The 23,058-nt window shown below is 35.0% G+C and overlaps 1 protein-coding gene across 1 annotated transcript in view; it reads right to left on the reverse strand.

Annotated features, from left to right (window-relative positions):
* The window catches only part of GPR158 (G protein-coupled receptor 158), a 417,620-nt gene that overhangs the window by 131,219 nt on the left and 263,343 nt on the right, over positions 1–23,058 (reverse strand). The window contains exon 5 of the mRNA XM_019432597.2: positions 2,426–2,494. Coding sequence (XP_019288142.1) covers positions 2,426–2,494 — 69 coding nt within the window. The remainder of the gene's footprint in view (positions 1–2,425; positions 2,495–23,058) is intronic.

The raw sequence follows: 23,058 nt of genomic DNA on the forward strand, positions 1-23,058 counted from the left end.
TTTATTTAACCACATCTACAAATTCCCATTTTCCACATAAAGTAACATATTTATAGGTTCAGGATGGTGGCCATTTTGGGGTAGCTATTATTATACTTACCATGAGAGAGATTATGTATCATTTATAAACTGAAAGAAGGTCAGAGGAGCTAGGTGCAGAAAGTGAGAAGATAAATGGTATTGGATGAGGCTGAGGAGGTGGGCAAGCACCACACTATACACATCATAAACCGTATCAAGGGTTTTGGTCTTTATTGTAAGAACAGTGGGAAGCTAGCTATCAAAGTAGTGAAAAATTAGATGTTATATTTTAAAATATTCCTCTGGCTACTGGATAGAAAATGTATTTTAAAATAGCAGAGGTTTAGGAAAAAGATGATGGTGACTGCAGCTGCAGATATTCAGATAATTTTTATTCAGATTAGTGAAGTCATTTCAGCCTTTTAGTCCTAATTGGGTGATTCTATAACTTTGGTTAAACATCTTTCTGGTAGTTCTACAGGGAAGACAAAATGTTACCATGTACAACTTGCCATTTAGAGTCCCAGGCATGATAACGACTCTTTATATTATATCGCTTCTATTAATTACTGTGCATAACTCCATGCTAGTAAATCAGACAACTTCAGTAAAAGAGATGATTTCATGGAAGAATTAAAATGATTATACCCAAATAAATTCTATCTTAAGAGGAAATATAATTCAAGAAGTAGAAAACCTGAATAGATTAAGAACCCTTATAAACACTGAGTGAAGACAGAGGATAAAAAAAATGGGATAATGGAGCAGGCAATGTTATAATTTGTTGCCCATTCCAAGGATTTTGGCTTCTACTTTAAGTAAAATGGGGACTCACAGAGACCAGGGAGAGACTATAACAAAAATCTGGAAGAGACTGATAGTGGTTTAGACACCAGGATGGCAGCAGTGACCGAGACGGGGGAGTGGCTGGGTTCTTGGTATGTTTTGAAGGATTTCTGATGGATGTAAGAAAAATAAAGTTGTCAAGAATGACTCCAAACTTTTAGCCTGAGTAATGAGAGGGAGAGAGTTGTCATCAATGGAGATAGGGAGACTGCCTTTGGGGGTGAGAGAGATCAAGTATCTCAGTTCAGAGCATGATAGGGAATTCTGGTAGACCCTCAAATGTATTGCCGAGTAAGCAGTTGAATATGAGTTTGGAGCTCAGGGGAAAGGTTTAAGCTAGAGATATAAACTTGAGAGTCATTGTATATCAATAGTATTTTTAAATACTTTGAGGCTAGATGAGATCACCAAGGGAGCATGTAGACTATGAAAAGCTCTACAAGGACTGAACTCTGAGGCACTCAAATATCAAGAGGTAGGAAAGAAGATTAAGAATTAGCAAATTAGGCTGAAATGGAGCAGTTAGTAAGGTAAGAGGAAAACCAAAAAGAACATGAGGCCATGGAAGCCCTACCTTTTCCTTCTCTAACTTCTACTGATCTTTCAGATCTCAGTCAAGTGATATTTTATTCCCTAGACCTGGGTAGTTGTCTCTTCCAAGTGTCTCCACAGCACCTTAGGTTTTTTTTCAATTATAATTGTCTATACTTACTCATCTCATTCTATACATTGTAAGCTTCCTGAGAGAAGAAATCAAATTTTTGTCACTCACAAAATATTCCCCGATTAGCATAGCACTTGACATGTAGTAACTGCTGAATACAAGTTGGTTGAACTGAATTAGTAAAATCGGTACTTACCTTCTGGTTACAGACAGGTTACTAGTGTGATAGGAAGAGTCTACTAGGATTACCTATGCCACCAATACCACACATACATTCATGTTGTTTATTTTTCTATGTAACCATTTAGAATTTTTCAGCATGAAGTTTTTGGTATGTCTCATGGTTTGATTCAAGTAGAGGGGGAAGAAGAAGAAAACCAATATTTATCTGTTTATGGTAAGCATACATACCAATCATACCTTGACAAGTTAGCTCACTTAAGCAGTTAACCCCATACTCACAAATTTCAGAACAAAAATATGATTAGCTCCACTTTACACTTTATTTATTATATAAATATAAAGATATGTGTACATAAACATATATATAAGCAAGTAACATTATATATGTGAACAGTTATATATATCATATATTATATATATGTGAATAGTTATATATATCATATATACATATATATGTATTTATATATATGTATGTGTGTATATAAACAAGTGTGCATATAAAGAATTATAAACTAGTAATATATGTGTTAACAGTTATATATATCATATATATCATATATATGTATATATATGATATATATGATATATATGTATGCATACATGATATATATAACTATTTACATATATAATACATTACTCATTTATATTTATATTACTGCCTGAGCAAAATAAAATAAATGGCTATTTTTAAAATACAATTATGTTACTTACCGGAAAATATAGAAGCAGAGACCCAAAAAGAATTGTTTCCAACAGAATAAGGCCCGATGCCCTGATGCTCTAAAAAAGAAAGAAAGAAAGAAAGAAAGAAAGAAAGAAAGAAAGAAAGAAAAAAGAAAAAGGCATTGTTAATTTACATTCCTAGCAATGGAAGAGCTTACCTATTGTGACAATGCCTCAACCAGTGAATGAAAAATGGCTAGTATTTCAGACAAGAGACCTTAACTGAAACATGCGAAAAGACTGACTATAAAGGTGGTGGTGGATTTAATGATATTTCCAGTGGCTTTATGGAATTTTGTCCCCTAAAATTTTAATCCATGAGCAAACTGAGCAGCTGAGAACACTAGAAGATGCTTTCAATCCAAGAAATACACAGACACAAAATATCTTGCTTGTATTTCTGAAACATCAATCACTAAATGCAACGTGAAATATATAAAAAATTATACGTGGTGCAAACATAGTATCTTCACAGGAAAATAATTTGAAGTAGTAGCAACAGATTTTGCAACAACAAAAAGAAGCTGAAAACCCAAGCCACAAGAGTCCATTACATTAAAACAATGTCAGATAAATGACAGCCAGAAACAGGAAATTATAATATGTCTTCAAAACACTGCTGCTAGAACATTGTTAGACACAGAGGAATACTTTATGTAATCCCTCAAAGAACTCAAGGCTTTTATTAATCTAAGAATTTGCAATGGAGAAACAAGTTTAGACAGTGAACAGACTTGATTATTCAAGTGGCTTCTCACTATTGGTCTTTATTTTAGCTACCAGATGCTTTTAAGTGAAAAGAAAATTTCTATCAGCAAGCCTTTAAGTGGGTTTTGGCTGGTAGAATTTCTAAGATTGCAAATTACATAAATACCTAATTATGAGTACTATTTTTTAAACTTTACAAAAAGATGACACTAAGAGCGAGAGTCCAAAACATTATACAAGACTGCTTATAAAACAATCAATGCAATATTTTTTTTTTTTAAAAAAAGGATAGGAAAAGAAGTTGCAAAGCTTAACGGAAAGGACAGATATTGGAGTTATCTTCATCTCAGTTTGAATTATGAAATAATCCCTGGGAGTTAGGCAACCTTGAACATCAATGTCTTCACCCGTAAAATGTGTATCCTAATCTTAACCTTATTAAATCTGAGTTTAATAAACTATGAAGTATACATAATGGCTACTATTATGCCTGATACTTAGTAAGTAGGTATGCACTCTTCAAAGTAAAAAACAGCACCAGGATGATTAATTTGAAATCCACAGAAAGAGATATAAGTAGCAGTCAATTTTTTTTTTCATGCTTGGGATCCAAATGGCCCCAGAAAAGCTAAAAGTGGGGGTCGAGAACCCAAGAGTTTGTTTTTTTTTTTTTTTTAATTTTAGGGCCAGTAGTTTCTTAGCTATGTTACAACCATTATTACCACATAGCAGTGGTAGTGGTGCATATATTCTTACAGTAAATAACCTGTTTCCTTTTCATTTGGTAATGTTGAGCAATCTTCTTAGCCCTTCACTGCCTAGCTCCTGGCTGAGCAGAGGAGGCTATAGTTTCAAATTATTAATTGGAACTCCAAAAAGTGGTTCCATAACCAAATGAAAGGCCTATTGAAAATGTGCTCTTTCAGCACTCTCAATAATAGCCAAATTATGGAAAGAGCCTAAATGTCCATCAACTGATGAATGGATAAAGAAATTGTGGCTTATATACACAATGGAATACTATGTGGCAATGAGAAAGAATGAAATATGGCCCTTTGTAGCAATGTGGACGGAACTGGAGAGTGTTATGCTAAGTGAAATAAGCCATACAGAGAAAGACAAATACCGTATGTTTTCACTCTTATGTGGATCCTGAGAAACTTAATAGGAACCCATGGGGGAAAGGAAGGAAAAAAAAAAAAAAGAGAGGTTAGAGTGAGCCAAAAGAGAGGTTAGAGTGATCCAAAAGAGAGGTTAGAGAGAGCCAAAGTATAAGAGACTCTTAAAAACTGAGAACAAACTGAGGGCTGATGGGGGGTGGGAGGGAGGGGAGGGTGGGTGATGGGTATTGAAGAGGGCATCTTTTGGGATGAGCACTGGGTGTTGTATGGAAACCAATTTGACAATAAATTTCATATATTGAAAAAAAGATAAATATAAAAAAAGAAAATGTGCTCTTTCCTTCTTTCCTTCCTTTTTTTTTTCAGAGACAGAGAGACAGAGAGAGAGAGAGAGAGAGAGAGAGAGAGAGAATGTGTGCGCAGGGCAGGGGCAAAGGGAGAGCAAAATCCTAAGCAGGCCCCATACCCACCCTGGAGCCCGATGTGGGGCTTGATCTCAGGACCTTGAGATCATGACCTGGGCTGAAGTCTAGAGTTGGACAGCTTAACTGACTGAGCCCCCCAGGGACTCCATAATGTGTACTTTTCTCTTCAAAATATTCTTGGGCTGAGTTGGCTTCATGGCTTCACAGAATGAATAGGTAGCTAATAGGTGGGTCTTCAGGGACAAAAAAAGAAACCTCATGCTCCCTAAAAAATTTCCCCGTTGTCTTGGTACTGGAAGTTCTTTGATCTAGAACAAACCCTTTTATTTTATACCTGGTGCCAAGAATTAATATATTAGTGTTGTAAGTAATATGTTGACTTAAGTTCAAAGCAAAGAACAGAAATATTTTCTTAGAATCTAAGTGATAGGATGAGGAAGGAGAGAGGAGGATTGAAAAATGAAGACAGTGCAGTTACTCTGGAAAACAGTGTGGAGTTTCCTCAAAAAGTTAAAAGTAGAACTACCCTATGATCCAGCAATCACAGTACTAGGTATTTAACTAAATAATACAAAAATAAAATAAAACAAAACAAAAACACACTAATTCAAAGGGATACATGCACCTCAGTGTTTATAGCAGCATTATTTACAATAGCCAAATTATGGAAACAGCCTAAATGTCCATTGATTAATGAATGGATAAAGAAGATGTAATACACACACACACACACACACACACACACACACACACACACACACACACTGGAATACTACTCAGCCATTAAAAAGAGTGAAATCTTGCCGTTTACAACGACATGGATAGAACTAGAGAGTGTTTTGTAAGCAAAATAAGTCAGAGAAAGACAAACACCATATGATTTCACTCATATGTAGAATTTAGTAAATAAAATTAAAAAAGGGAAAAAAGAGAAAGAGGCAAACCAAGAAACAAACTCTTAGCTATAGAGAACAAACTGGTGGTTATGGAAAGGAGGTGGGTGGGGGGATGGGTTAAATAGGTGATGGGGATTAAGGAGTGCACTTGTCATGAAGAACACTGGGTGATGTATGGAAGTGTTGAATCACTGTATCTTATACCTGAAACTAACATTACACCATATGTTAACTAACTAAAGTTAGTAGAAAAACTTAAAAGAAAAAAAAAGAAAAATGAAGATGGACAAGAGAGATGATGAGCAGAATAACAGAGCCCAAAGAAAAATTTCAACTCCTTCACAGTTGTGCCCGAGATAGAAATGGTGGTATGAAACCCTTTCCACCAGAATTGCTAACTGCAAAACTCTTAGAAAACTTTATTGAAAGATGATCAACAATTACAATACACTATTTATATAAAACACTAACACACAAATCAATACCATATATTTTCCAGATATATTTAAATATACAAAATACAGATCTGGAGGATACATACCAAGCTGATAACGATGTTTTTTTTTTTTTTTTTTTCTGGAGAAGTGGATAGATTTGGGTATAGATCAACTTATTCAAAAACATTTTAATTTCTTTGCAGATTTAGTCATGCATTGCTGTGTAATATGAATTTTAATAATTTAATAAGTAAAATTAAAGAAAAGAAATCTAAAATGTGTCATTTCAAGTTATTAGAAAATTCCACCATTAGGCATCATAATATACCAAAGGGCCTAAATGAAGCCCTTCCTAACTAATATCTACTTAAAAAGATTTTATTCAGTACCAACTTCCTGCATAAAATTATCAAACAGTATTTTTATGATACTTACAGGTGAATATAAAGCTGGGGGAGTTATCATTGAGCCTAAGTCTCTCCTTTAGGATCTATAATGCCTAATGAATATAATTCCAGAGTTTACAAGAGAGGTGTACAGATTCCATTTCACTCTACTTCATCCCACCTGCCCCATTTCTTAAATTTTCTGAACTGACTTACGAAGGTTTGTAACAGATATCAAACTTATATACTAAAGAAAAGAGCTCATAGTATGATACCAATCTTATCGAATTACGTCAAAGTCAATTTCTAAATTTCATAATCCTTGGATGCAAAGTAGAGAGATGTAAAATGAACCACAATTGCAATCGCCACAAGATTTGCCCATGAGGTAGGCACCCAAAGGAAGCTAAGTCACTGGAAGTAATAAGGCGACAAGAATGCTGAAGTCTGAATTTTTTAAAAAACAATTAAAATGCTTTGTCATTATTTCCTTGATCCTACAAGGACTAACTACTTCATTTATATTTTTAAAACATTTTTAGCCACTGGGGAAATTAATGTATATCTTGCTAAAACAGTGCAGCTATTTTGAATTATGGCTGATTTCTTTAGCCTGGTAGTAATTAAAGTTTCTTTCTATTACAAAAGGAACCTCTGAGCAGGAAGGTATTTTTACATAGCTGTACCTCAGAAGGCAAAATGAAACTACAATAAAGCAACAGAATTAGATTCTGAAGAGAAAGAACTGGCATAAGTTTGGATGATAAACCAAGACTATAAATCTATATTATTTACCAAAAGAATTAGCTGTGATAGCAAGGAGAACGGACTTCTTCTATTTCTATAGAGAAATCCACAGACTGGGAGATTACAAATAAACACCTGATGAAATAGTTACACAATAATAAACTGGAAGCAAGATGTAAAAGTGGTCCTGAAAAGAATCCTGACATTGAGAGATATGAGGACACTGTTTTTCAATAATTTTATTTACAGTGATATTAATAAATGAGAACAGACTACGTCCAGTTTGGCAAACTATATGCAGTTAGTTTCTCTTAAGAAAATCTGTGATGAGGGGCACCTGGGTGGCTCAGTTGGTTAAGTGCCTGACTCTTGCTTTTGGTTCAGGTCAAGATCTCATAGTTCATGAGATTGAGCCCTCCATTGAGCTCTTCACTGACAACATGGAGACTGCTTGGAATTCTCCCTCTCTCCCTCTCTCTCTCTCTCTCTCTCTCTCTCTCTCTCTCTCTCTCTCTGCCCCTTCCCCACTCATGTGTGTGTGCGTGTGTGCTGCGCGCTCTCTCAAAATAAATAAATAAACTTAAACAAAAATCTGTGATTAAATATTGAAAAACCATTCAGATTTAGAAAAATTTGTCAAGGAACAATTGCCAAAAATGGGGTCGGTTCAAATCAGTATTATTTTTTCCAAAAAAATTATCAGCAATAAAAAAGGTACAAAAAAAGCAAAAGGATATGTTCAGGACAGAGATTGGTAAAGTGAAATCAAAACAATCCACAGAGTTTTAATTATTTTTAATTCTTCATTCAAGCATAATTAACATATAGTGTTATATTAGCACTATTAACTATATTATACTATTATACTATTAACATATAGTGTTATATATTATATAATGATTCAATACTTCTATACATTACTCAGTGCTTATCATGATATATATACCCTTAATCACCTTCACCCATTTCACCCATCCCTCCTACCTCCCTCCCTTTAGGCAACCACTCCTTCTATATTTAAAAGTCTGTTTTTCTGTCTTTCTCTTTTTTGTTTTGTTTCCTAAATTCCATATGTGTGTGAAATCATATGCTATGTGCCTTTCTCTGACTGTCTTCACTTAGCATTATACCCTCTACATCCATCAATGTTGCTGGAAATGGTAAGATTTCATTCTTTTTTATGCCTGAGTAGTAGTACGTTGTATATATATACACACACATACACACCACTTCGTCTTGATCCATTCCTCTACTGATGGACATCTGGGTTGATTCTATATCTTGGTGATGGTAAGTAATTCTGCAAGAAACATTGGGGTGCATATATCTTTTCAAATTCATGTTTTCATTTTCTTTTGATAAATACCCAATAGTGGAATTACTGGATCATGTGGTGATTCTATTTTTAGTTTTTTGAGGAACTCCCATACTGTTTTCACAATTGTTGCACCAATTTACATTACACCAAGAGTGAGCAAGTTTCCTTTTTCTCTACATCTTCACTGACACCTGTCATTTCTTGTGGTCTTCATTTTAGCTATTCTGAAAGGTGTAAAGTAATATCTCATTGTGGTTTTGATTTGCATTTCCCTGATGATGAGTGATGCTGAGCATCTTTTCATGTGTCTGTTGGCTACCTGTATGTCTTCTTTGGAAAAATGCCTATTCAGGCCCCTGCCCATTTTTTAATTGGATGGTTTTATTTTTTAGTATTGAGTTGTATAAGTTACTTATATATTTGGGATATTAACCCATTATCAGATATATCATTTGCAAATATCTTCCCCTATTCAGTAGGCTGTCTTTTCGTTTTGTTGATGGCTTCCTCTGCTGTACAATAGCTCTTCCTCTACAATAGCTTTTTTTTTTTTTTTTTTTTGGTGCAGTCCCAACATTTTAATTTTGTTTTTATTTCCCTTGTCAAAGGAGACATATCTAGAAAAATGTTTTTATGGCTCATGTCAAAGAGATTACTGCCTTTGCCTTCTTCTAGTTTTATGCTTTCAGGTCTCATATTTAGGTGTATAAGCCATTTCAGTTCATTTTTGTGCACGGTGCAAGAAAATAGTTCAGCTTCATTCTCAGTTTCTCATTGTTTATTGAAGAGAATGTATTTTTCCTATTGTATATTCTTTCCCACTTTGTCATAGATTAATTGATCCTAAAAGCATAGGTTTATTTCTGAGCTCTGTATTCTGTTGATCTGTGTGTCTATTTTGTGACACTCCCATACTGTTTTGATTACTATACCTCTGTAGTACATCTTGAAATCCAGGATTGTGATTCCTCCAGTTTTGCTCTTTTTCAAGATTGCTTTGGCTATTGGATTTTCGGATTATTTGTTCTAGTTCTGTGAAAACTGCTGTTGGTACTTTGATAGGGGTTGCATTGAATCTGTAGATTTCTATGGCCAATATAGGCATTGTCATAATATTGGTTCTCCCAATCCGTAAGCATGGAGTATTTTTCTGTTTGTATGTTTCATCTTCAATTTCTTTAATCAATGGTTTTAGTTTTTATAGTACAGGTCTCCTTGGTTAAATTTATTCCTAATTATTTTATTATTTTTGGTGCAATTATAAATGGGATTGTTTTCTTAATTTTTCTTTATGTTACTTCATTATTAGTGTATAGAAATGCAACAGATTTCTATATATTCATTATGTATCCTGCGACTTTACTGAATTTATTTATCAGTTCTAGTATATTTTGGTGGAGTCTTTAGAGTTTTTGACATATAGTATCATATCACCTGCAAAAAGTGAAAGTTTTACTTCCTCCTTACCAATTTGGGTGTGCTTTATTCTTTTTTGTTGTCTTGTTGTGGCTAGGACTTCCAGTACTAAGTCGAATAAAAGCGGTGAGAGTGGACATCCTTGTTTTGTTTCTGATCTCAGAAAAAGCTCTCAGTTTTTTAGCATTGAGTACGATGTTAGCTGTGGTTTTCATATATGGCCTCTATTATGTTGAGGTATGTTCTCTCTAAACCTACTTTGTTGACATTTTTTAACATGAATCTTTGTCAAATTTGTCAAATGCTTTGTACTTTGTCAAATGCTTTTTCTGCACCTACTGAAATGATCATATGGTCTATCACCTTTCTTATTAATGTGATGCATAACATTGATTGATTTGCCAACACTGAAACACTCTTGCACCCCAAGAATAAATACTACTTGATTGTGCTGAGTGATTTTTTTGAGGTATTGTTAGATTCAGTTTGCTAGTATTTTGTTGAGGATTTCTGCACCTATGGTCATCAGAGATACTGCTTTGTATTTCTCTCTCTCTGTCTCGTATGTATGTATGTATGTATGTATGTATGTATGTATGTATGTATGTAGTGTCTTTATCTTGTTTTGGTATCAGGGTAATGTTGGCTTGTTGAAGGAATCTGGAAGCTTTCCTCCCTCTTCTAGTTTTATAAATAGTTTGAGAAGAATAAATATTAACTCTTCTTTAAATGTTTTCTAGAAGGGTGCTTGGATGGCTCAGTTGGTTAAGCATCCAACTTCAGCTCAGGTCATGATCTCATGGTTTGTGGGTTCAAGCCCTGCATTGGCTCTGTGCTGACAGCTCAGAGCCTGGAGACTGCTTTGGATTCTGTGCCTTCCTCTCTCTCTGCCCCTCCCTCACTCATGCTCTGTCTCTCTCTGTCTCTCTCTCAAAAATAAATAAACATTAAAAAAATTTAAATGCTTGCTAGAATTCACCTGTGAAACCATCTGGTCCTGGAATTTTGTTTGTTGGGAGTTTTTTCATTGCTGGTAATTGGTGTTTTCTAATTTTCTATTTCTTCTTGATTCATTTTGGGAGGTTATATGTTTCTAGGAATTTATTCATCTCCTTCAGATTGTCCAATTTGTTGGCATATAACTTTCACAATATTTGTATTTGTGGTGTTCTTTGTATTGTGGTGTCAGTTGTAATTTCCCCTCTATTAGTTCTGATTTTATTTATTTGAATCTTCTATCTCCTCCTCCACCTATTCTTCCTCTTCTCCTTCTTCCTGTGGCTAAAGATTTATTAATTTTGTTGATCTTTTCAAAGAACCAGGTCCTGGTTTCATTGATCTGTTGTCTTCTTTTTTAGTTTCTATTTCATTTATTTCTCCTCTAGTTAATGATTTCCCTCCTTCTACTTGCTTTGGGCTTTGTATTTCTTTTTATAGCTCCTTTAGGTGTAAGGTTAGGTCATTTATTTGAAATTTTTTCGTGCTTCTTGAGGTAGATCTATATTGCTATAACCTTCCCTCTTAGAATTGCTTTTGATGCATCCCAAAGATGTTGAACCATTGTTTTCATTTTCATTTGTCTCTATGTGTTTTCTGATTTCCTGGTTGACCCATTCATTATTTAGTAGCATGTTATTTAATCTCTATATATTTGTGTTCTTCTTAGATTTTTTCTTGTGATTGATTTCTAGTTTCATATCATTGTGGTTGGAAAAGATGCATGATAGAGCTCAATTGTTATGAATTTCTTGAGATTTATTTTGTGGCCTAACAGTGATGTATTCTGGAGAATGTTCCATGTACATTGGAAAATAATATGTATTCCATTGTTTTGGATGCAATGTTCTGAATCTGTCAGATCCATATGTATCATTCAAAGCCACTGTTTTTTTCCTTGTTGATTTTCTGTCTAGATGGTTTATCCATTGATGTAGTGGGGTGTGAAAGTCCCCTACTATTTCTGTACTACTCTTTATTTCTTCCTTTATGTCTGTTAATAGTTGCTTTATGTATTTGGGTGCTTTCCTGTTGGGTGGATAAATATTTACAATTGTTGTATCTTCTTGTTGGATTGTCCCCTTTATGATTGTGTAGTCTTCTTTTCTGTTTCTTGTTATAGTCTTTTCTTTTAAAGTCTATTTTGCTCAATATAAGTAGTGCTACCCCAGCTTTCTTTTTGCTTCTATCTGCATGATAAATGTTTTTCCATCCTTTCATTTTCAATTTGCATGTGACTTTAGGTTTGAAAATAATCTCTTTTAGGCAGTATATAGATGGACCTTCCTTTTTTATCCATTCAGTTACCCTGTGTCCTCTGGATGGAGCACTTAGTCTATTTACATTCAAAGTAATTATTGATAGGTATGTATTCATTGCCACCTTGTTACTTTTTATGATTGTTTTTGTAGTTATTCTCTGTTCATTTCTTCTCTTTCCCTCTTCCTTTGTGGTTGATAGCTTTCTTCAATGATACACTTACATTCTTTTCTCTTTAATTTTTATCTCTGACAGGTTTTTCATTCATACCATTAGGTTTATATATAACAACTTATGCATATAGCACATTCCAATTAAGTTGATGGTTGCTTAAGTTTGAATCCACTTTAAAGTACTAAATTTTTTCTACCCCTGCCATGTTTTATGTATATGATGTCATAATTTATATCCTTTCATTTTGTGAACTGAGTTTTATAGATATAATTGATTTTAGTGCTTTTGTGCTTTAACCTCCATAATGGTTTTTATACATGATTAATCTACTTTTATTATGTTTGCATACACTTGTGAAATGTTTTCCTTTCCTAATTTTCTTACTCATGATTATGTCCTTTTCTTTCCTTTAACATTTCTTATAAGACTAGTTTAGTAGTGATGAACTCCTTTAACTTATATTTGTCTGGAAAACTCTTTATCTCTCCTTCCATTCTGAATGATAGCCTTGCTGGATAGAGTATTCTTGGATGCAGGGTGTTTTGTTTTGTTTTGTTTCAGCACTTTGAGTATATCATGTCATTCCTTTATGGCCTATAAAGTCTGCTGAAAAGTCAGCTGATAGCCTTATGAAGTTTCCCTTGTATGTAACTGTTTTCTTTTCTCTTGCTGCTTTTTAAAATTTTTCTATGTATCACTACTTTCTGCCAATTTAATTGTTATATGTCTTGGTGTAGACCTCCTTGGCTTTTGTATTGTTGGGGGCTCTATATGCCTCCTGGATCTGGATGTCTGTTTCTTTTCCCAGATTAGGGAAGTTTTCAGGTATTATTTCTTGAAATAAATTTTTGTCTCCTTTTCTCTGTCGTCTCCTTCTGGGATCCCTAAAACGTGAATATTATTATGCTGGATGTGTCGCTGAGTTCTCTTAACAAAAATGCTGATGGGTGCCATTATTCTGTTTTGTTTTTGGTGTTTAGCTTGGATGCTTTCTATTATTCTGTCTTCCAGTTTGCTGATCTGTTCTGCTTCCTCTAGTCTACTACACTTATTCCCTACAGTTATTCATTTATTCCCTACTACAAAATTCCCTGAATTTTTAATTTTAGTCATTGAGTTCTTCATCTGATTGGTTCTTTTCTATATTTTCTATCTCATTGTTGAATGTATTACTGAGATCCGCCATTCTTTTCTCAAGTCCAGTAAGTATCTTTCTTTATCACTGTTACTGTGAATTTTCTATCAGGCATATTGCATATCTCCATTTCATCTAGCTCTTTTGCTGTGATTTTGTCCTGTTCTGTCATTTGGGACATATTTCTCTGATTCTTCATTTTGTCCAACTCTCTGTGTTTATTTCTATGTATTAGGAAAGTCAGCTACATCTCTTGAACTTGAGAGTAGTGGCCTTATGAAGAAGAGATCCTGTGGTGCCCTGTAGCACAATGTCCCCTTCACCAGAACCTGGCACTTCAGGGGTGTCTCCTAAGTGTGCTGCATGCTGAACCATGTTTGCCTTCAGCCTTGTCAGCTACAATGGCACTCTTTGCCTGTTGTGGGTAGAGTTTGGTCCCTCTACTATTAAGTGGCCAGTTTGTGGCCATCTTGGCCTAGTTGGGTTAGGCAATATGTCTGCCCTCAGTCCACTACTGGGTTCACAGGGAACTGTAGGATGCTTTCCCTGTGTTCTCCGAGACGCTTTCATTGAGAGGCAGGGCCAGCAATCAAATCAGTTGTCTGCCCCCAGCCCATTGCTAGGGATGCAGTTGAACTGGTGTATGTGGTTTTCTTCCCCTCTCCCTGGGTAAGAGACCCTTTGAAGTGATGCTGATCACTGTCAGGTATGCTTGCAGAATGAGACATGTCAGTCACTGCTTGGAAGGACTCCTAGACAGTGGTGCAGGTTGGATGGGGCAAATCCACAGGAGAATGCAGGGGCAGGGCATGCTGTATTAGCAAGCAAGGTGGTAAGTGTTCATACTGGTTCCTGCAGGTGTCCTTGTATCTGGCCTGGGGAGGAGGAATAATGGCATTCACCAGCATTTTGTTCTTGGAGAAGTCTCCGAAAGATCCCTGTCCCTCCAGTGAATGTTTTGAGACTAATAAATAAATCTTCTTCTTGTATACTTTCAAACTGCTCCCTCTATGCTGTATCTGAGATGGGTTGTTTTTTATGCTGGCTCTATAAGGGTGGGGTCTCAGTTTCCTATTTCCTTCTAGCTTTTCCAGTTGATTTTTAAAGTTACTGTGTTAAGCCCCACTGATTGTAAAACCATGCAAAGTTAAGCCCCTCTGGTTTTCAAAGCCAAATGTTTGGGGGACTTGTTTTTCTAGTTTAGGTCCCTTATGTCTAGGGTGTCTGGTGTGGGGTCTGTTCATCTCCTTGTCCATTCTTGTGGTGTCCCCCACTATGCTCAGTCTCTTGGGTTAGTTTCATTGTTGACTAGGACTCTGTCCTTCCTACCATTTTCAATATGGCCTCCTCCCTGTGATTAACTGTGGATAGTCTATTTTGCCAGTGTTCCATTCATTTTCTGAGTTAGTTCCACTGATGTATCTGTTGGGATGAGGTAAGTTTAGGATCCTCTTACTCTCCCATCATCAAGAACAGTACCACAGAGAATTTTAAATGCATGTAATAACGTATATGAGCTTTATATCCAGACAGTTTGGAATCTCATCATTGGCCGCTTATCAGCTGTGTGATCTTGGGCAAGTTGCTGAACGTTCTGAACTTCAGTTTCTTCATTTAATAAAATGGATGTAATGATGCCCTTCCTTGCAGCACTGTTGCAAATACTGGCCATAACACTGCCCAGCATAGAGCAGGCACTCTGTCAATGGTACTTCATCATCAATGTTTCATGGACAGATAGAGAAAATGAGATCAACAGTCTATCTAAGATCACTCAGCTGATGAGTGACAGAACAAGGTCCCATTATCCACTGCTGCTGATTCTTAAGTCAGTGTGATTTCCTCTGTACATCCAATCTGACCCTCAGTCATTTTCTTACCCAAAGGAACAGAATTACATGTAATATAATAACAAAAACATGTAGCACTACTAAAGCATTTTAAAATAAATAGACACAAGTAATAAATAAATTACAAGTAAGGAGTTCAGTTCAAATGTTATAAAAAATTACTATTCAGTTTAAAATTCTTGATGGCTTTATGCAAAACATTAAAAAATTGTCACACTGCCTTAACTAGGAATTCTTCCTAATTTCTAAAAGTTCACAAGAAAGCCTGTTTTCACATGATTTGACAATTTGTAGTGGAGCTGTTTAAGACATTTTAGAAAAATTAATTTATCCAAAAATAAAATCAAGACTAACATATACATTAAAGTACTGTATATATATTAAGTATACACATAATGTATATATAAAAGTATATACATACACATAATGTATATACATACACATAATGTATATACTTTTATATATACATTATGGGTATACTTTCATATAAACATTATATATGAAACATATACAGTTTCTTATTCTTTAAAACAGTACAACACACTGAGTTTTAAAATTTCTGGTATTTTTATGCACGTGATATTAGATATAACAGGTCATTCATTATTAATTATGATTCACCATTTAATGCAGGTTTGGCAGGATTTACATGAGATACCTGTCCATTTGCTTAGCTTTGTTTCAAATAGTGTGAGCATACAGAGGAGTTTCCTCCTCCCACTCCCCACGGAACTTCAGTGCCTGATATTATGGCTCAAAGTTGCTAACACTCACAGCAAGTGCAGAGATGCAGAATAACAGATGCATGAGAGGGAACATTTTGGATAACCTTTACTCAGCCAAGCTCATCTCTCCTGCGTATGTCCTTAACAACTTAGTACCAAAGCTCTTTCTATCAGACTTCTTCCCACCTCTTAGCACCTCTCCTCTGCTAAGATGCCAGTAGGATACATTCCTGAAATATAGGTGATCAGGTCCTTATTTGTCCTCATTTTTTCCCATAATTTACAAAAATAGCTTTGATGTCTTTGTATCTATTTGCAAACTTCAATTCTCTTTTTCTTTCAGTACTAATAAACAGAGCAACTCATATTTCACATAATGGAGATAAATTCTCTAAATGTCAAAAAGCATACACAGTGAACTTCACAAACTAAAGAATTTTGCCTTGAGAAAGATTACTGTATAACCTTAAATAAAGTGGCATGAAATTATTGAAACAAAATATGTTATCTGCTTAGACTTCTATTATTGATTAAAAGCTACTGAGATTGATATATTTTCAAATAAAAAGTTGATAATTGAAAGAACAAATTCCTCCTCATGAAGAATCCAAACAGAATCATAATAAAATATAAAATATTAAGTATTTTAGAAGATATTAATAAAACACTTTGCTTCTTCAAATAATCTCTGTTATAGAGATGAACTCAAATATCGTCTAGCTTGACGTCATTTTTTAAACATAAATATATTTTATACTTGAATAAATTCAAGAAACTTCATAAATCGTTGCTCAGTTTCACCTAATTGCTAAGTGGCATCTTACTTTATCATTTGAACATTGTCCAATTTCAGAATTTTTTTTTTCTTTTTCAGTCTGGTGTGTTGGAAACTGTGGTCTGTAAGGTAATGACTTTAAAGCACTGCTGCTCACACAGAGGCAAGAGAACCCATCAAATGTCAGCCAGACAACATCAGCATCTCTTCAATCGCCTTATTTAAGGAAAAAAAACCAATGTGAGAACAAGAAGAGAATTGCTCGGAACCGTTAAGGTTGTCTTGAACACATCATCTGTCTTCTATAGCATGTTTAGGAATACCTGGAATGACTAGGCAACATGTAAAATAAGGAACATTTCATAGATTGTCTGATATCTGGAAATAGTCTAAACAGGCTACGACTTGTTTCTGTTCCTTCAACTCCACCTTAACACAAAAGTTTTAATTCTGACAAGACACTTAGAAATGTCCAAAGAAACACGATGAGCATTTCGGTGAATAAGCCAATAGATGGCTCCTTATTTGCTAAAGTTAGCAGTTCAGAAATTTAAAAGAGCAGCATTATATCTGACAGGGAAAAACAAAACAAAACAATTGTTACTTAGGTGCAAGGGTGATAGAGACAGGAACTCAAAATTCAACCTCTAAAATTGTGTAAATATCTCTAGATGACATGCAGTAAATTGGATTCTGATTTTCCCCAAATTAAGAAGAAGAATCATTAAACGGGCATTATGGGTGGGATTCAGTCCACACGGAGTGCATCATTCTTAAACTTGTTTGCCCGAAGACAAAGTGGAAAAAAAAGGAGGGATATATTAACTAATCCTGTTTACATTTTGATTGTCATTTCTATTTTTTTCACAATCCATTAATTGTTTTCTGTTTATTCATTTGAGTTTATTTCACATTGAACAGACTACAGAATTTTGCCATTCTTTATGGTATCTATTATGATTTCAGCTTCGTCTGCCTGATTTGTTACCAGAATATTCCTTTTTTTTATTTAACTTTATTTTTTATTTTTTAAAATTTACATCCAAATTATTTAGTATATAGTGAAGCAATGATTTCAGTAGATTCCTTAATGCCCCTTTCCCATATGTTTTTGAAATCATGTTTGCAATTAGATACTTATCTTGATATTTTAGAGTTTTATATATTACATTATAAATACGGTTCTGCAAAGATTTTCAAATAATAAATTCATAATTTTTATTCAGATAACAAATGCTAACCCTTCCATACAGGATTCAGAAAGGTCACAATAACTGAGGGATATTTTAATTAGGCATTCTTCTCTGTTTGCATCCTACTTAGTTACTCTTAGCTCTAAAATATATTATAAAAATGTATTAGGATTAGGCTATCAGCTCAAAAAGACACAAGAAATAATTAAGAACATTTAGACATTTGACAGAAAAGAATTACTAAAAAGTTAAAACAATGTTATTTTAAAAAGCAGAAAAAAGTTTTACAATGTAATAGATTTTTAGAAAGCAATTGTGTTTAACCTCATCAAACACAGAACTATTAGGGCATCTGGTGGCTCAGTAGGTTAAGTAGGTGGCTCTTGATCTTGGCTCAGGTTATCTTGATCGCATGGTTCATGCGATCAAGCCCCGCATTGGGCTCTGTGCTAACAGGGCAGAGCCTGCTTGGGATTCTCTCTCCGTCTCTCTCTGCCCCTCCCCTGTTCACACATTCCCTCTCTCAAAATAAATAAATAAACATTAAAAAAAAGAAAAAAAAGGAAATTGCCTTTAAAAAAGTCTTTAACAAATCCGAGCTATTACTAAAGCAGTTTTCTAGAAGTAATCAACTTTTGAAGTTTTTTAAAACTAATCATTCCAGGTCTTTATCTCTAGCCTAGACCTCTTTCTGGAGCTCTAGACCCATATTTTCACTTTCCTATAAGAGAATTCTATGTGAATGACCTATAGGCACCTGAAATTGAAGATTTCAAAAACTAAAATTTTCCAGTGGTTAATGGTAATCAGCTAATATATTGTAATAAAACTCTCTGAATATACATCTATAGGCTAGAAATAAATGAGGTAGGTTTTATGACATATTCAAATACCTTTGGTATTTCCCAGAAGTCCTAAAATTTCACTGACTTTCTCACCAAATAAATTAATAAGTAACCAAATAAATGATTACAATGAAAAGCAACATGCATGCTGATCCATATTCAAGTGGAGAGGAAATTCTTCACTTTTTACGGGTTTGCTGTATGATTTAGAGAATAAATTAAATAATCAAAATCTTAGTAATTGGAGGAAAAGGGAAAGGAAGAGAAGCACAAGAGGAGGGAAGTAATAGAAACCATCTGTTTAAGTTTGGTTTAGCATATTAGAGGGTCTTGGTTTCATAAGGATAAAATGGAGGAAGCAGATGGGTAGGTGGAGGCAGAAGTGGACTCAAGCATAAATGAAGTCACTGTTCTCTGAGCTTCCTTGCAAATGCCTTCTGGGGTCCTTCTGCCCCTGTGCTCTTCTGCCCTCAACTCTTCCACTTCAGACAACCAGTACCCTCAGGGCACCCTTTCTGTCACCTCATCCAGGCCTGCCCTCTTCAAGCTAAGGCACATATTTAAAAATAATTCCCTTATTCCTCTTAATCTTCAACTTGTAATTTCTTCCATGCTTAATCTTACTTACTAGTTATAAACAAAAAGGATATGATAAATGCCAATTAGGGTGTCAGTGACTAATAATAATTAAAAGTTTGCTCCTCCAGATAGGACTTAGAAGATAAAACAGATAGCCAATACTTAAAACCTAAAGGCAGAGATCTTGAACTCTGAAAGTTAAGAGAGCTATTAACACAGTGGGTCTTCTTGTGCCCCCAAAGAGCCTATGACCCTTTCTGCTAAGATGCCCCTTTTCCTCTAAGATTGCTCCTTTATATAAGCAAACCATTCAGAGGATGTAGAGGTTACTTTTAGGAATGAAGGATCCCATCATTCTCATCTTTTGTTGAGTTTTTTTAAAGAAGCAATTCCTATTTCAGAAAAGGCTTTTATTTCCAGTTGTACATCTAAATCCATCAAGAATAAGTCTATCTAACCACAACTACCACACATCTGTGCCTCAGTTAATCCCCTAAACCTCTGTTAAGGGTAGGCTAAATGAGTAGTTTGCTTCCCTTTATTAATTTCTTTCTTTGAAGCAGAATTTTGTATAATATGGGAAGGGACTTTATTTATTTATTTATTTATTTATTTATTTATTTATTTATGTTTCATGTTTTATTTATTTTTGAGAGACAGAGAGAGTCAAAGCATGAGCAGGGGAGGGACAGAGAGAGAGAGGGAGACAGAAAATCCAAAACAGGCTTCAGGCTCCATCCAAGCCATCCGCACAGAGCCCACTGCAGGGCTCGAACTCATGAACTGTGAGATTATGACCTGAGCCGAAGTCAGACACAACCAACTGAGCCACCCAGGTGCCCCTGGAAGATGACTTTAAGATACATCTTTCACTATGTGATGGGTTTCATGACATGCTGTGTAGGTATGACTCCAAGGACCAGAACAGCAGCTCTCTTCTACCCCCATGAATGCGTTTCATTTACTATAGTTTTCTCTTTGTTTCTTTGTTCGCTACATTTTTAAGCCCATGAAAGACAGAAAATGCATAAATTCTGGGAATAAAAAGAAAAAAAAAAAACAACTTGGGGGAAAGCAGGTATAACCAGAACCACTGCATTAGATAAAAGAGGGACCTAGAAGTATATCTAGCATTGCTAGTTTGCTCATTCAATGGCATTTTCCCCAATTGAAGATACCTTTTGATTTTAACAAAATGTTGATAATAAAAGTGATAGTAATGACAACAATAACAGTAATGACAGCAGAATTTTTGTACCAGCTAGTATTCCACACAGTTTATGTTAATTAACCCTCACAAAAACATTTAATCCTCACAACAAATCCCCATTTTGTAAATTAGGATGCCTGAGGCTTAGAGAGGTCAAAAAACCTGCTCAAGGAAATTGACAGAGGCAATATTATATAGTGGTAGCATTCAACTTTGCCCCTCTCACTTTCAGAATTCAACTCTGTAAAGCTGTCATTTAAAATAGCATCTGGATAGAGGCCCCTGAAACAACCTTTACCAACCTCCCACTAAAATACAAAGACGCATGTGAAATAGAAAACTGTAACCCTGCTGTGAACAGGGAATTCAAAGCAGAAATACAAGTAGAAATAAAAATGTGAAAAAGTACTCATCCTCACAAGTAATCATGAAATGTAAATAAAAATTGTATTTCATTTTGAACCTATTAGATTGAAAAAGTTACAAAGATTGATAACAAAAATCACTGATTAGAAAGCCAGAAAATGGGCACTTTCATACTGATAAAAATACAAACTGATGAAGCCTTTGAATAAGCAGTTTTGAAGTGCCTATCAAAATTTTAAGTGTCTGTACTTGATTATACCAGCAACTCCACCTCCAGGGAATTTATCCTCAGTAACTATTTGCATGTTTTCACAAAAATATACGCACAAGAATGTTTACCAAAGCACTGTTGGTACAATACCTGGTGAAAAATTGAACAATTGGAATATCCATCAATAGCAGAGAATGTAAACCATGCTTCATCCATATGAATGCAGCTATTTAAAAATGAAAAAGATATGTACAGGCACGACAAGAGCTCCAATAGAAGTAATATTGAAATAAAAAAAACTTTTTAGCAAAAGGTATGCTTAGAGTGTACATGCATATATTTAACCCTTGATGGCATATATCTTCTGGGAAAAGGCAGAAGTGGAAAGAAACAGGGGTCTTTCTTACTGCTTTATAATTTTTCATTGTTAATTTTGTATAAAAACAACAATGCATTCATTTATTATTCAGCTAATAATCAACTAAAAATCCTAAATGTTAACCAAGGAAGGGAAAAAGAAGAAAGGGAGGGATGTAGAAGGAGACCTACTCAGGGTAGGTATAAAAAAATCAAAAAGCCAAAGAAATCAAAATAAAGTTTTGGAGTCTGTTTACAAGAGACTTAATTAGAGGAAAGGTATCCAAGCATCATCTCTAAGGCCTGTCATGTAATAAGCATTTATAGTTACGGGGAAAGGAAGTAAGATAAATGAAGGAAAAAAGGGAGGGATGATGGAAAAAGCAAAGTCCAGAGAAAAAAGGAATAAACAAAAATTTATCATGTAAAAGAAAAAAAAAGTAATAATCATAATGCCAATATCTGTTGAAGTGAAATGTAAGGTAGCATGAAAAAGGAAAAAGAGGATACTTTTTAAGGAGGGTTCACACCTAAGTGCAGAGCCGAACATGGGCTCTCATGACCTTGAGATCAAGATGGGAGCTGAGATCAAGAGCCGGATGCTCAACCAACTGAGCCACCCAGGCACCCCAAAAGAAAATACTTAATATCAATTGGTTTTATCATTTTCTGAAAGCTCTAACAGTAGAAACCCTGAACACACTGTGCCACATAGCCCCTGGGGCCTCCTCAGCCCCGTCTGCACTTCACTGCCCTTTGCTCATGATGTTTCTGCCAGCCTGGCCACTTCAGTTCTGCAAATGCAGCTGCTCCCCACCTTAGGGCTGTCAGAGCTCATCCTGTCCCTTCACCCTGGCCTATTCCCACTTCCCTCTCCAACCCTCATCTAGCTCACTTCAACTCATTCCTCGGGTCTTAATTTCATGGACTTTTCATACAATAAAGTTTTTTTGAGTGCCTTCCCTGTATCAGACAAGGTGGCAGACACAGAAGTTTCAGAGACTTTTCTGAACTACCCAACCTGGGTAAGGTTTCCCACACTTTATGCTCATTGCGCACAATATGTCCATGAGTGGCACTCTTATCACAACTGAAATTCATGTTGAAAGCAACGTTCATAAGCATCACTTCCTAACAAAAAGAACATCTACCATAAATAAACCTACAAGTCTTGGCGGTGAGGCAGACATTCTTCTTAAAACCAGGCACAAGGTAAGGATACCTGATATTAACATTGGTATTTCACATGATTCCAGAATTTCTATTAAATACAATGAGATAAGAAAAAGAAATAAGAGCTATAAGGACTAGACACGAGACAACATTATGATCTGGTAAGAAAGCTGTCCTAAAGAAATATCTGAATCATATACAAGATGTTGTTATAAGAATGTTCCATGCACAGCATTATTCATATTGGGAGAAAATTAGGAACAATCTATATCCTGAGATATAGACAAATGGTAAAATAAATTATGATATACTCTATGA

The sequence above is a fragment of the Panthera pardus genome, unplaced genomic scaffold, assembly GCF_024362965.1.
Source record: "Panthera pardus isolate Hobbes unplaced genomic scaffold, ASM2436296v1 HiC_scaffold_6, whole genome shotgun sequence".
NCBI lineage: Eukaryota > Metazoa > Chordata > Mammalia > Carnivora > Felidae > Panthera > Panthera pardus.